The sequence below is a fragment of the Nothoprocta perdicaria genome, unplaced genomic scaffold (assembly GCF_003342845.1).
Source record: "Nothoprocta perdicaria isolate Ctin4 unplaced genomic scaffold, notPer1 scaffold_36, whole genome shotgun sequence".
Taxonomy (NCBI): Eukaryota; Metazoa; Chordata; class Aves; order Tinamiformes; family Tinamidae; genus Nothoprocta; species Nothoprocta perdicaria.
The window spans coordinates 858,134-873,797 of NW_020455599.1; the positions used below are offsets into that span (position 1 = coordinate 858,134).

The window sequence follows — 15,664 nt, forward strand, 5'->3', positions numbered from 1 at the left end:
ACGAGCATCATCTGAGAAGGTGCCTAATCACTCACAGGTCCCTTGGGAGTTGAAGTCTCGATGGGAGAGTGAAGTGAGAATAAAAGGCCGAGCGCTTGACAGCATCTTCTTTGTTATGTCTGTTGTCCAGCCCTGAACCACTTCTTTAAGTTGGCATCCCTGAGACAATAAGAGTCCTGTAAAGAGAAATTTTGCCCTTGGAGTTGCCATCTTGAACTTGAAATGATCATTTGGAAGTTCTTGAATTTGAGGTACTCATCACTGGGCTATGGAAGAAATGAGCAGTGCCTTTTGCCCCAGTTTCCTGTTATATGTAGTATATTTTGCAGGATAGTGGTAAAAGGTTGTCTGTAATGAAGACAAATGGCCTTCAAATGTTCTCCCAGCTGTCTGCCACTGGAGGTAAAGGGGGAAAAGAAAAATCCTAAACCTTAAAAAAGTTCTTAATTGGAAGATAAATTAAAGTAGACTTCTTATTAAACTAGCACTAAACTAACACTATTACTGTGTATTCAGCTGGAAGGGAAAGATTTTCCTGARGAATTTTCATGAATTGCTTAAAAATCCAAAGGAAGCGAATTAGTTTTCATTTTACCTCATATCATTCCACGGCCTTTTCTCCTGCTCTGTTTTTATGAACATGTTGCTCCTATCTAATCTGATTTTTCTGCTGCTTGTCTTTACTGTATTGCAACTTATGTTTTCAGAACAGTTCTTTRACTGATCACTCTTGTTTTGACTCTGTTCCCTCCAAAGTTTGTGCAGGTATCAAGTCTCTTCACATGGTATTGTTAAAAAATTKAATATTAGTGTTCTCTGATGTGTTTTTCAAGTCATGAGATAGACTATCTAATGATACAACCCAGAACAACACCCTGAGGAAGCTTGATTGATTTTAAAAAAAATAAAAAATATCTCATTCCTGACAGATGCGTCACTAATCTTCCCTTCAAGATCTTGAGGAATGACTAATGCATGTCATCCTCTGGAAGTTATTGCAATGTTTTCTATAMCTTATCCTTCCAATTTAAAAGGGCTGGGTTTTGATAACTACTTTCAGGTTATTTTCTTTCAATTGGATTTTTACTCATTTTTCTCATTGTTTCAAAATATATTAAGATTTAGACTTGCCACGGGCAGTTTCTTAACCTGAACATTATTGTCTGTCTGATTTCAAAATGTTAAAATATACCTAGCTACTCGCTGATAGTTTTTATGCTGCAGCAATTCTTTTTATGTTCAGCCTTGATAATTTTACAGTTTCCACTGTTCTTCTCATTTTAGCCTGTTAGAAAATAAAGCAAGGGATCAGAATTTCTATTTTGTATGATATGATTGCATGGCAGTTTAGTTCAAACCTGAAAGTTTTTCTGTATTACTTTTTCATTTTTGGGGGGCCTTGCAATGCATTTTTTTTTTTAAATTTTATCAAGTTTATTATCTTTTGTGGTACTCTTTTTCCTTTTTTCTTTTTTCTTTTTTCTTTTTTCTTTTTTTTTTTTCCCTTGTGGTCTCTTAGGTGATTTTTTTCACCTTCACATTTCCCACCATTTCTTGAGTATTGGTCAAAAATCAGAAATTGGGAACCAACTGAAAAATAGAATGAAGATTGTGAATAGATTATGCAGCATTAAAGTGTATTTTTCAAGGAATTGCCGGGCAACAGAGCTATGTCTTTGTTGCCATAGAGGAACACATTCAAGAGAAAATGAAATAGATTAGCCTAATGGTGCCCCATTTCTTGGTATTTGGATTTTCTCTGCACTGCATTGATGATGAAGTCTGCATATCTGTTCTTCCTTGGAGTACCCGAAGATGCTATTTTTTGTTTGTTTGTTTGTTTATTTTGTTTGTTTTCCTGCTACCTCCTCCAGCAATAATTAAATGGTTTGTTGGCCAAGCAGAAAGTGGAACGTGTGCCTGGACACCTGTGAAAACGTTTCTTACCCTTCAGTAGCAGGTGTATTGAAAGGAAGCTTGCTGGCACCATTCAGAAGAAATCCTTGATGGAAGATGGTAGGAGTGTGTGCAGCTTCTGGTCAGGGGTTATAAGGAAGGCAGTGGGCACCAGAGTTGTGCAGTAAGGATTAACAGATCCTGAAAGAATCTTGGAGAAGGTCTAGGAAGGTCCTAAGGATGTAAAATAGATGAGAACTTGGCTTGTTTAGACCAGCAATGCAGATCAAAAGTTAGCTACTGTAGGTATATTGGGTGCAGCCAGTATGCGTTGTGGATGAACACTGACTGTATTGTATATTTATTGGAATAAAGGCAATTGGAATGGAATTACAAGAAAAACTAGGTGTAAGCTGGGCATGAGACCTTTCGCACAAAGAACTAGAAGATTTCTACCAAACTGGGTGTGGGGGAGTGTGAGGAAAAACTTCCCAGCGCAATCAGAGACCAAAACCACATGATACTTATAAAGGGAGAAAACAGAGAGCGGATGCCTCTAGCAGGAAGGATTTGGAGTTTCTGGCTTTGGGCCACCTAGACCTGTCCTTATAAGTTTGTAGGACAGAAGGATTTCTCTTCTTATTTGAGAACAGCTCTATCCCAAAACAGCAGTTTTCATTATGAAACTGTATTCAGGTTGTATTTCATCTAGTAAAACTCCAAAAAGTTCCTTAAAATGTGTTTTGTAGAATTATCGGCTGGCAAGTTTGTCATTACRGGATAGAAGCAAAAGCATCAAGATTATCACAGATAACTCGATGTCTGTGCTATTTCCATCCTAGAGCTTGCAGTAAATCACATGATTTAAGGAGATGGGGTCATGTCAGAACTTTGGTTTCTTATTTTTTCTAAATTGCTGAGAGTCTTAAATTCATCTATTATTTGTTATTATATCTTTCAGTGCATTTAAATGTAATAAAACCAAGTGACTTTTTGTTTTCCTAAGAATTTGATCTAAGTGATCTAATTCTGCAGTCTGTGTACTTTAAAAGGAGAGTTTATTAATATGAACACTTTGGACAGCTTTGGACAAATTAATAAAGATACAGGGAAGTTAATATTTTTCATTTTGATTTTCTTTATAATGATCTTTTTCTTCATTTGAATGTTTTCCCTGAATGATTTTTTTTTTAAAAATTGTGTTAATTTAGAACCTGCAGTTATATAAACCATAATCCCCTTCATATAAACTCTTCTAGTAATATTTCTATATAAAGTCTAGATGCAGAATTATGAGTAAGTTTTCGAAAGCTCTGATTGAGTTTTCTTCTTTCCTGATTATATTAGAAATATAAAACTGGTATGTAAACAAATCTGAATTATATGTTAATATACCCTGAGTTCARCTGGCAAGGAAATAAGCAAATTAGTCATTTTTCCCATGTTCCATTTTTTTTACTCTCTTCTTTTTCCACTTCAYTGCATGCAATCCTGTCTAATGATTTTTTTTTCTTGATATTTATGATTTCAAAAATGAGGAACAACCAAAATGCTTTGAACAGCAGCACAGGAAACAGAGTTCTATTTCAGAGTGTCTAAAGAAAAAGCATATTATACCATTTTCTTAATCTGGGAAAAAAAAAGATCTGGACAGGATGTTAGTTTTCTACTGAGTCCTGTAGCCATTAGTGGCAATAGGGCTATTTATATATTGTGGAAGAAAATGCAGTAAGTCACCTGGTACTCTAGCACAGATTAGTCCGTGGGGGGACTGCAAGGTTATTCTATGCAAATTTCTACCTCTGAGAAATTTCCCTTTCTTGAGGCTAGCATGGCTCTGCTCACCTCAGCAGCAACAGGTCTTTCTTTTTAGATTGCACTGCAGCTGGGCAACATTAGTGCCCTAAGCTGCTTGTTTTCAAGTTATAATCCCTATATATATATCCCTRTATAGTCCCCCCAAGCGATGGCCCCTATCGTCCCCTTTCCTGCCCTTGGATCATAAAATTCTTAAAGGCTTCATGAGATGATGGAGTTGGTACCTCTATAATAGAGATTAAGTATCTCTATAAGAGATACTTCTCTTTTTTTCAGATGTATAAAAATCTGACTTTTCTAGGGATGCTGGCTGCTCTGCTGGAAAGAAGTTTTAGGGACTCATAAAATGCACAAAATTGAGAATAAAATGCAGAAGGCTGAGGAGAGCTGCAGCATCCCCAGGCCCTTGGTTCTTCCGACTGGCCTGTSTGGCAGAGGGATGTACCAACAGCGTGGGCATCCTGTTCAAATTAATRGCTCCCCCATTGGTTTGAGGAGTGGGAAATTTGTCATAATGGAGAAAGAGAGAGAGGAGTGAGAAAATTGTGCAGAATAAAATGGTAATTGACACTGAGGAGCCATGGGGTGGTTTGGATTGTGGGTGGCTTTTCAAGTTCTCGATTAAATAATATTTTGCTGGAAGCAGAGCAGAACTAATCCTGTTCTGATTAGTCAGTGGGAAGATTTTCATTTGTTTTGAAGCCACAGTTCTTAATAACTAGGAGTTCCTGATGGGGCAGTCCTTCTTCAGAACTTTGGTTTCCAAAGCAGCARATGCATCAGGAAGCTCTTGAGCTACTTCTTTCCTTTGCACGTGAGCTGAGCTGACCTCAAGGTGAGGCATTTAAGACTATTCTGGCAACCAGAAGCTTGAGACAGTGGCCAAGTGAAGAGAACAAGGTAGGATTTTCAGCAGACACAAAAGCATTCAGTGGTTGCTGTGTCACACTTCCCTTAGACTGTTTCTTATAATCACCACCAAGGGAAAAGCCTGCTCCAGGAAAATACGAAAAACTCCATATTTTCCATGTTGGCTTTCTCCCTCCATCCCTGCTCAATTCTTTCCGCATGATATCTAAATTGTTCAAATGGAGCCATCCAGTTGCTATGAAAGAATCTCCACTAACATACATGAGGCCATTTACCATCCCTTCCCATACTTTCCAGACATTTTTAAGATTTTTTTTTTCTAAGATTGTAATTACTCTTGTCCTTCGTGGTTATGAAAAGGACATAGCAATATTTGTCCATAATCTCAGTAATCAACCRTTATTCTCTGTTTAAACTTGGCTTCGTACAAGCAGAAACCCCCACACTTCAGTGWTTCCAAGAAGAAAAAAAGAAAGCACAACCACAAGGTTTCCCCAAAGATCTTACATACATCTGACTTGCTTAACCTCAAAGATAATAAATTATGAAGATATTTGGACTGCTTTCGTATATTCACAGTGTGCTGTAAGAAAGCTGAATTCCTCTTCCTGTGACAGGCAGCGAAGTGTGGGCTCAGCCAGGGCAAGTGTGGTGAGCATTTTTGTGGAATGCATTAGACCACTGGGACTTGAGCCTCGGTTGTCGTATCTGCTTTGTTGTTCTAGACTTTCACTCTTTAAAAGGAAGACAGAAAATATTATAGGCTGGTTTAAGAAAAGAGTCTTTTTAAAGAAAATATATTCCTCTCTAGTAAAGTGAAAGCTAGATAAATGTCTCGTTGGGAGACCGGCAAGAACAATGATGTCTTTAGTAATGCTTTATTAAAAGACTTAGAGAAGTAATCTTAATCATTTAATGAAATATGTTGCTTCAGGGCATTGGATTACATTCATAATGAAAACAGATGACCTCCTATTCTACTGCTTTATTATATCCTCCACAGAAAGCATTTTCTGTTCTTGTTGGTGCTTAGTTATGTCAAAAACAAGGTTGTATAATATTCTAAGTATTCTCTGTGCCAGAGCATTTAAAAGCTGCATAATAATGTAAACTCTCTAACTTATCAGTAGTGGTTTCAGTGTTTATGTTAGTCACTTCCAAGGCCCTSTTTTTTACTGTGCTATTTTTCTGTTTTTCCTTCTTTGTCTCCCTTCAGTAGAAGACAGTTAATGGAATGACTTCCGCTGCTGTGATATTTTGCATGCAGAAAGATTTTTTTTGTTTTTTAAGCAACATAGTCAGATATGTATAATCTGAAGAGGTAAAACTAGGGACTCAAAGTAGTGTCCCCTCTTGAAGTCTGTAAAACTTGTAAATACCCAACTCATGTAAATACCCAACTCTCTTCATGGACTCTTCTTCTGTATTAGAAAATGCTCTTCTTTCCTATAGATTTCCTGCAGAAATATTCTAACCTTGTTGCAGATTTCTCAGGCACTGCCCCATATGCTTGATTTTTGCAAGCAATATGAAAGAAAGCCTGATCCTTTGATTTGATGATCAATACGAGTATATGCAGAACCTCTAGGGTTAAGGAACTGGCAGAAATACTGCTGAACCTGCAGCTCACAATAAAAAGCTACAGTAAAAGGTKCCATTTTATTGAAAACAAATACTTTTTCAAACATGAACCTAAAATGATTCAAATTATGGAGCTGATTGTGCCTGCTGTAGTTGCTGGAGTCAGCTGTAGTTCATATGTTTAAGCTAGAAGATTGGACAGGAGGAAGGAATGGAGAACATGGAGTTTGGAGCAGAGGAACAGTAAGAACTTTCCTTGCTGTGGCTCACCTTCCTCTTCCCTTGTTTCATAAGTTACTCTAACTGGATTTCAAATCAGTACCATAAATTTGGTTCGYCATTTATATCTGTCATGCAGTTAGCTTATATCATCACATGTTGCTTATTGATTTGAGCAAGAAACTTTGAGACTTAGAGAAAAAAAGACCATTTTTGTCTGGATCAAAATTAGTGTCTTTTTTCTGCCTTTTAAGTAGATASAGTGATAACCATGCTGTGCTGTAAAAGTTAAATTTTGTTGAGAGCAGAAACCAAAGCTACAGATTCTTGTCCAAAGCCAAGGATATTCTGATTTGAATTGACTATTTGCAGGCATCTGGTAAAAGTTATTCCCATGTTCTCTACTGATACAAGTGTTCCAGAGAGGTATTTTTGCTGTGTTTGATACATAGGTGATTGACATGAGGGGCCCTGTGCAGCCTGATGGGAACCTCTAGAACTGGTGCAAAGCTTCTGTTCTCTCTTAGGGTGTATTGGTAAAATTGCTTAATCCTTTGGGATGGGTTCAGGAAGAAGAATTACAGACATACAGGTGTGTGTATGAGTGGCTCTGTATGTGTATTTTGGGTGTGTGTGTGTGTTTGTAAGGAACGGATAGAAAGTGTAAAATAGTTACTCAAAAACAGGGACATTTAACAATTTTAGAAACTTTTTTTTTCCTGAATTAGAAGAGCATCTGAAATTGGCGGATGTCTTTATATGTCAATACAACGGCCATTCAAACTATACTTTTATTTAGGAACAAAAACATAGCTTGGAGATTGGGGGAAAATCCTTAGTAGAAGCAAGATCAGTGCATGCTTGCTTGTCAGCTTCATCAGACCAAAATCTGATGAAGGCCTTTGATGTTTCGTTATTTAAGAAATGTTTTGAGGTTGAGTGTGTTCAGTTGCTTGAAACATACAAGGATGCAGCTGACACTGCTTTTGTCATGCAAATAATTGAAAGTCATGATTATTTAATTTAAGCTACCTTGGCTCGTTCAGTTTTAAGCTAAAATAACAAYGTGCATCTAATTTTCTGTCACAAATGTAGCCAGGATCAAATTAATTTTGTTTTTCTGTTTTTAAACAAAAGTTAATGGAGTCAGTATTTATTTTCCTGTAAATAGATGACAACACAAAATCAATGGGATGGGGGCACTGTTTGCATGAACTGGCGAGTTTTGAAATGGTTCTGGATGGTTTTTGCTTATTTCCCCTCTTCTTTTTGTAGGAAATTCCACTTACTTGGATGATCATGGACCACCCCCACAGAAGGTGAGCTGCCCTTATTTTGCAATGGCTTTCTTCTCATTTTCTGTAACACTAATGAGGTGTTCACTTGCTCTGGAACGTGTGTGAAGCAGCCCTGCTGAGATCCACAGTGCTAGGCCCTGCTGACTTCTTTCACTCTTCCCTTTCTTAACTTGGGTTAGGTCTCTGATTAAATTAACAGGATTTTGCCATTGATTCAAGGGGAGATGTGATTTTTAGTGATGGCTTTTGTCTGTCATGCAAAGACAAGAATCGGATAAACTTCCCATAGCTGTTCGAAGAAAGTTACTGGCTGTTGCAATCATTGTTTTTCTTGTGAAGTATTTGCTTGCAAATGAAATAGAGTTGATCACACCCAATGAACTACTTTTAATTCTCATGGCGGGCGGAAAGGCAAATCTATACTAGGGTGGTTGAATCTCTGGCTGTATCGTTTCCTAAATCAATGTGGTTATAGCATTAGAAGTATTAAAAGGCCAGACCAAAGCCATGGTTAAGAAGGAAAGTGAAGGTGGTCTCTCTGCTGGCAACAGACTCACTTTGCTAGAACACAGACTCCAAGTGCAGTAATTAGAAGGAAAACAGAAGCATATGAATGTGTACCCCATAGTACTGTAGAGTAAGTACTGTAGAATAAGCAACTGTAGAGTAAGGTACTCATTGAATGTAAACAAGTAGCATTGGTGCTTCTCAGTGTTCCCACTGACAGGATGAGTGGCAATGGACACAAACTGAAATACGGAAAATTCCATGTGAACATAAGGAAACACTTCTTTACTGTGTGGGTAACTGAGCAGTAGCACAGGTTCTCCACAGAGTTTGGAGTCTCTTTCTTTGGAGATACCCAAAAGCAGACTGAACATGGTCCTGGGCAACACGCTGTAGGTGACCCTGCTTGAGCAGAGGATGCACTAGATGATCTCCACAGCTCCCTTCCAACCCCAATTACTTGGTATTTCTTTGATTTAATTTAATTGTTCTCTAAAACCTGATTTTATCATACCTTATGTCTGTCTGTCCAGGCAACAATAAGACCATTGCAGCTCCTTTAGTACAAAAGCTGTTAGCTGTTTCAGAAAGAGAGAGCAGTTCTCTTGACCTGTTTTAATTTCTCTATACTTACTTTATTTCTACAGGTACAGTATAAAACCTTTTTGAGTTAGTTAGATAGAACTAAGTTGTTATGCTGTGCAACTAGAACACTRAAACATACCTTTTCTGAAAGTTACCTTTCCAAGTTATACAGTATTTTTGCTGTTACTTGTAAAACTGCAAAGCAGATGGGGAGAAAGTTCTGTGCTTGTGTATAATAATATGGAATTTATAGCTTAGCCCTGACTGTGGTTGTATTTAGTTTGAAACTGTTCAAGTAATTTTGTTTTATGCTGAATGCTTCTCTAAATTCCTGCCGTTACTCCTACACCTTCAAGCAGAAATCCTAGTTATTTCACAAATTCCACAGAAAGGGTGAAATTCTTTCCTTCCTCCAAGTGCCCGTTGCTGTGGAAAGAGCTGATTCTTCCCCAGTAGTGCAGGATTTACACTGGACTAACACAAGTGCTTGAGCAGCCACTGAAAATGCATCTTTCTTATGGTTTAATTTTCAGCCGGATTATTTAGCTGATGTGGCTAATTGTGAATGCTCATTGTGAAGAGGGAGTAGTTGGAGATGGAGTGGGAGCCAAGCGCCGCTCCTTCTGGTGGCAGTCAACACCTTTGTCTGAAGGGACCTTGAAGTCGCATCCAGAGCCTCCAGCCTTTAGCCTGACTTTAAGTGTTCAATCACATGTGTAAATTAGGGTCCTGAAATCCTTCTTTTGGTCTGCAGAGGAAGAGTCATGGGGAAAGGAGTCTGATTTCATTCAGTTCTCAGTTGAAAGCAAGCTAAAATAATCTGTTGGCTTTTACATTTTGCTGCGTACACACGGGAACTGCAACTTCCAGCTGATAAGTGGAAACTTGACACGCTCTGGTAAATCGATAAAGTTCATACAGTTTAATTAGAGAATAATGATGTATTTGTTTTTCTTGTCATCAAAGAACACAAATTACACATTATATTTTCTGCCTGTGCAAACAGAAATATCCACAGTCAGAAGTGACAAGATCAGCCTCTCGAACTCAGCATTATTAACAGAGAGGAGGGGAAAACCATTAAACAAAACAAACGTTTCACATTTAAAATTATTTTAGTTACTTCTTGTGCCCTGGAAAGACATTGTCTTTATTATTTGGGCACAGTCTCCTTCCCTTTCCCAGCAATGCTGCTGCTTGCATGGGAGAAAGCAATACGTACCTCTAGTCTCTGCAGTGAGCCCTCAGCTTGCAAGGATAAAGTAATGCTTATTCCAGCCCCGTGTTCCTCCCATTCACATTAGCATTCAGAAATGACTTGCTGTGCCAATAAGAAAGAGGCTGTAATCTAGATAAGAGTTTTTAACCTTGWAAGCTCTATTCAGATTTACATGCTGAGTTTGTCATTGTGTTCCTCTTACTTCAGGGGTTTTGCATTGCTATTAAAAGGTACTGTGCGTGGGAATTGTCGTAATGCACAGTAGCAATTTATCCAGATTTATCCAGACCACACTCTTTCCTGTTTACATTGTGCAAATTTCTCTTGCCTATCTAGACCTTTAATTTCAAGCTATGTTCGCACCGTGTCTTCCAGCTGCAGCTCCGCTGTGCAGAAAGGCCATCTGATTAGGTAGCTACCTGATTGATTGAGGCACTATTTTGAATGATTGATTAATTACTTACAGAGTCAATGARGTTTGGGAGCATCTCCTCTCCTGACTGGTAAAAACTTAGTGCTTAGCTCAGAGGGGTAAAAGGATGTATCCTTATTTTAATGGCAGATACCTTGCTTTTTGAAATGCTTGCCTGTGTTTAGAAACACTGATAAAAATCACCCTTAGACAGCATAAGTGCAAGCCTGCTTTTTCCTGGTGTTTGTTTGTTTTTCACTCCTTTAATCAGAACATGGGTGAAGATGGTTACTTCTTTGAATTTGCTAAGGGCTGTGTTCTGCACTTAGGTGCTGTTGTGGCAATCTCATGCATTTCATCATTGGCTGAGTGCAGTGGTTTACCCAGCTTACAGTTTGGACTCTGAACTGTGAACCAGGCTTGTACTACTGAAAGGAACTCCTGGTGATGTTAATGTAATGATCATGATCATTCRGGTAGTCTCTATTCACATCACTAAGCAACTCTCTATACGTAGGGTGATAGCTGGTTGGGGCCAGTTGATGGTTTCATTTGACATGGAAAGAGTCTTTCTGTGACAAGAAATTAGTCCTGAGTCCCACATTTAAAATAATTTCATTGCAGGTAGTGTTTTCAGCTGTGATACTCACAAGGCAAAGGTGACGTGGTGTGACTTCTTTAGTAATATGTGTAATACTTAGTTGCAAAAGCCCTAAGTTTGCTTCCCTCAATCCTGAAAAGTACTTTCCTGGAAAGGATACTTTTGCCTTGCTGAATTTGACTGCGGTCGGTCCTACTTGGCAGTGTTACGGGAAACTCTCCAATGTTTTCCTAACCTGCTGTCTACATCAGAGGGAATTATAGCACATGCTAAACGAAATGAAAACATGAATGGCAGATTTGGGAGGTTTAGGAGGTTTCAGAATCAAAATGATTATAACTTTTTTCATCTGCCTAAAAATTTTTTAAAAACTAGAAATGCTATGTCAAAAGATAGAAATGTTTGAGATACAGAACGATAATCCGGGGTCCAGGGTTGAAATGAATGATAGTTAATATCCAGGGTTGAAATGAATGATAGTTAATATCCATGGTGTCTATTTAACTGTAGTGGAAGGCCACAAGCAATTGATATGCACTAAATTGTGTGTGTTTTGCAGAGCATACTCTAATGTTTTGTTGAAAGTCATTTTCATTTTGGTTTTTCATCATGGCTAGGTACCCAAACTGGCTTCTATGTACTACCTTTTATTTATTTATTCCTTTAGTGGAAGAATTGAAAATAGCAGTTATTACCCCAATAAAGATTTGTGTGCTTTCATTTCAGGAGATGAGCATCTTTTCCTCCCTCTTCCTTGGTAAAATGACAGCAGCAATTTTCTCAGTGGAAGCAGAGCAAGAAATCTCTGCTCCCTGCTATGCACAAACAATGCTCATATGGTTCTGCTTCTCCTGTAAAAGTTTGCCCAGCCATCTTTTCAAGTGTTCCTCCCAAGAAAGGTTCACTTGACTATTAAAGAAAATGTTCCTGGGGTATGAAACTAATGTATGCAGCACAAACCACTCTTCTTTGGTGCTTTGGTATCAAATACTTGAACAGAGTTTTATTATCTTGTCAATCACGTCTAATTTTAAATCAGATATATGCGTGCTTTTCTGCAAATAGATGTGATTTCCAGTAATCTCAACACTGTTCTGACCTATGAACTTGATGATTTTACTATGTGATATATAAAAAGGGAGTATAGTTGAGCCAAACCTAACCTAACTCCTACGGTAGCAAAAAAACCAAACTCTTTAATTGAAGCACTTGCACTTCCTATGTATATATATGTGTGTGTATATATATATATATACTTTTATATATATATATTTGAGTCTCTTACTCTCTTTATATTCATCCAAAAATAACAGTTTAAAGATGAGGTCGAATCAAGTAAAAACACCCCAAAACACATACTGGTAAGTTTGAACTGAGGCGTATTGGCGTGCTGGTGTGTTGAAATGATTGCAAAAAGTTTGAAACTGGAAAGTGGATAAATATCCTTTGCACCATTATTCTAGTTCTTATTGCATAAAATAATGAGAGAAATATTGGAAATTGTCTGTTATGTGATATTTGTGATATTCTTTTAAAATGGTTTTCTCTTTACTATAAGTTAAAGTATTTCAAGGAGAAAATAAAAAAATCTGGCTTTCCAGAGGATTCTTCCATTTTATGTCATTTGTAACTGGTTAAGGTCCTCCAAAAGCTGTAGCTGCTGAGTAATCTAGCACTGTGGTACTAGGGAGATATTGCTGGTAACAAGAATTGAATCTGTACTATCAACTATGCCTTGAACCCTAAAAACATAAGAATAGTCTTGGAGTATTAATTTCTGCTTGTTCTGTTTATACTGTTTTTTTGTTAGAGAATCTTCCAGAATGAGCGATAAATTCATTATTCTGCTGTTCCCCAAAGCAGAGATTTTCTTTTTCTGAATGCTATTTCAGTTAGAAGTAGACATTCTTATGGTATTGATGTGGGAAAACTGACTGATAGAAACTGGAAAGACAAAAAGAGACTTAGGGTATTAAAGCCTGATTGACCCAGAAGGATAAATCCATGAGGGAGCCAGCCCCAGGAGATATATCAAGATATACCAGGCTGCCCCGGGAGGTTGTCAGGCTGCCCAGGGAGGCTGTGGAGTCTCCTTCTCTGGAGGTCTTCCARACCTGCCTGGATGCCGCCCTGTGCCCCGTGCTCTGGGTGTCCCTGCTGGAGCAGAGGAGTTGGACTAGATGATCCCTTCTCTTCCAACCTCAACCACTCTGTGATTCTGTGACACTGTACRTCGACATCCTACAAAAGCTACAGCAGTGATGACTTCTATTTTTACTATTTCTGAAAGTCTCCGTTTGTAAGTTTTGAAGGGCTTTGAGAGGTAGCAAGGATGCAGAAGCAAGGATGCAGRTTTTGTGAAGGATGGTAGTCTGTGGGCTTGGTCCAGTGTATTTCAGAGACACTTGATAACTATTTCATGGTAAGTGTCTTTTGATTTGTACTTGAACTAGTGACTGTGGTGCATAGGTATAGGGGCTTTTGAGTGCATATGGTATTAGCACAACAGCATCTCCAGTGTTACACAAAATGGAAAAAATCTGTTAGCACCAATTTTGCAGCTTTTGAGTTTTGTTGTATGTGACCTAGCGTAACTAAACAGCTGTTCAAAGTTCGTTTTCTACTGAAATTCAGTGCATAACCCATGCAACCTAGTAAATAGTCAACTGTGATAGAGAAGAAAGAGTTAAACCTTAATGTGAAAAAGGACAAATGCATAGAGAGGATTAAATTATTTAGTCTACCACTTACTACATTCAAATCCAATATTATTGGCTTCTTGGGTGAATTCATGAATATTGCATTGGAAGCATAGAAACTAATGTAAGGTAGTTAGGTTACTTGAGGGAACTCCAGTGCTGCGTTGTATTATAGAAAGTTTTAAAACCAGGCTTAGCTACTTAATATCTGTCATTTTTTAAGTGTCCAATATAAACATGTGGGTTGGATGTGATAGGATTTACTACTTAAACAGAGAATAACTGTGCCAGTGTGTTCTGAGCACATCGCAGAGTCTACAAAACCCYGGGCTCGGAAGGAATAACAACAGTTTTAAACCTTACCGTTCCAAGTCATATATAATGTGAAGCTGCCTTGGAGTGAGAATATGGCTTGCACAGATTCTGCAACCTAAGGGTTTTTTGAAACTACCTGTAAAACCTTTTGGTAGAAGGTGAGGAATTAAAGTGACATAAACATTTCTTAACCAATTTGAATCCATGCATGGTACCTCAACAAATGCCAGCATCACTGAGCCATTTTCTTGCATTCTTCATCTTTTGTGACCTTGGCCTGGGGTAGGACTGGCACAACAGGATGCTGAACAAAGACAAAAATACTGGTTTCCAGAATAAAGCTATTGAGAATCTTAATATTCTTTGTATTCTATAACCTATGTGCACTCATGCAGGGCTAAAGAGAGGCCAAAGCAAATTTTCTCTTGRTTTTCTGTTCAGCACCACACTGTATACCAGAAAGAGTCCCACATCCTCTGACTTTTTTTTTTTAATGTCATCCTGAGATATATTAAAAAGCGATTTCTGCAAGTTATGAAGGATAGTTATTGAGCTCACTTTTTTGCTAGAGAGACAAGATTGAGCACTGTGTCTAATTTTGGTCCCAGAGGAGCAAGGGAACAAGCTACAACCATGGAAGAACGCAGGAGGTTGGAAAGCATGCTGTGTTAATACAGGCTGAAAGAAGAAGATTTGGTTCATCCAGCATGTGCTCAGCTGCAGCCCCCTGAGCAGTTACCTGTCCAGCAGGGTGATTACATCCTCCCTCCCTGTGAGGAGCCCGAGCTGCCATCACTTCTGTGTGGGACAAGGAGCTGGGACTGGGCAGAGCTGAGTCATGAGAGTCAAGAGTCCTGCTCACACCTCAGCGCAGTGTCTTACATCAGGGACCCCTGGAAACTGCTGAGCAAACAGAGCATCTGCTCTTCACCGACCTCTTCACATACATGTGCTGAATTTAAACGTTGCTATGATTTCCTGTTCCTGAATTAAGCCTGATCTTCTGCCCTTTCTGGCTCAGGGTCTAGTGCAGCAGCTTGCAGAAGCAGAGTTTTTGCATACCTGTAGGCTGTTCTTGTAGGAAAGCAATTATAGCTTTTATATATATAATTATAGCAGTTATATATGTAAATATTACAGCTTTATATGTATAAAGCTTCACCGTGAGATCTAAAATATAAAAAGAACAGATGCAAATTCACTGACAAGGTGCAGCCGTAGCTTTGAGAACTTGCAGTTTGTCCTTTTCTTTAGAACCTTCCCAGCTTGTTATTGATATACTAATATGATTTTGCTCTAAATATAGACAAAGTACYATGTTAATAGGGCCAGATATGAGACCGAACAGGCAGATTTTACTATGTATGCACTGGACTCATTTTAGATTAGTAAGCTGTGACGGATACGTTCCTTTCCCAGCTCATCCTGGCCTGTACCTTACATGCAGCCCTGTTTTGTTGCTGACCACCAGCGACCGATCTAATTCTGGCAGGCGCCATCGTCCTGATTTCTGTTCTCCCTGAGACTTAACAAAAACAGTCCTCAAGGCTGCATCGTAAACCGGGAGATAAGGCCGACACACTAACCTAAGTCTTTGAAGTTAAAAATATGACTACAAGCCAATCATCTTATTCCATAAATACT

General features: G+C 38.4%; 1 protein-coding gene across 1 annotated transcript in view; it reads left to right on the forward strand.

Annotated features, from left to right (window-relative positions):
• Nucleotides 1–7,652: 7,652 nt before the first annotated feature.
• UST (uronyl 2-sulfotransferase) overlaps nucleotides 7,653–15,664 on the forward strand; it is a gene marked incomplete at its 5' end in the record, with an annotated part of 95,358 nt that continues 87,346 nt past the window's right edge. The window contains one exon of the mRNA XM_026044368.1: nucleotides 7,653–7,703. Within this exon, the coding sequence (XP_025900153.1) occupies nucleotides 7,653–7,703 (51 nt within the window). The remainder of the gene's footprint in view (nucleotides 7,704–15,664) is intronic.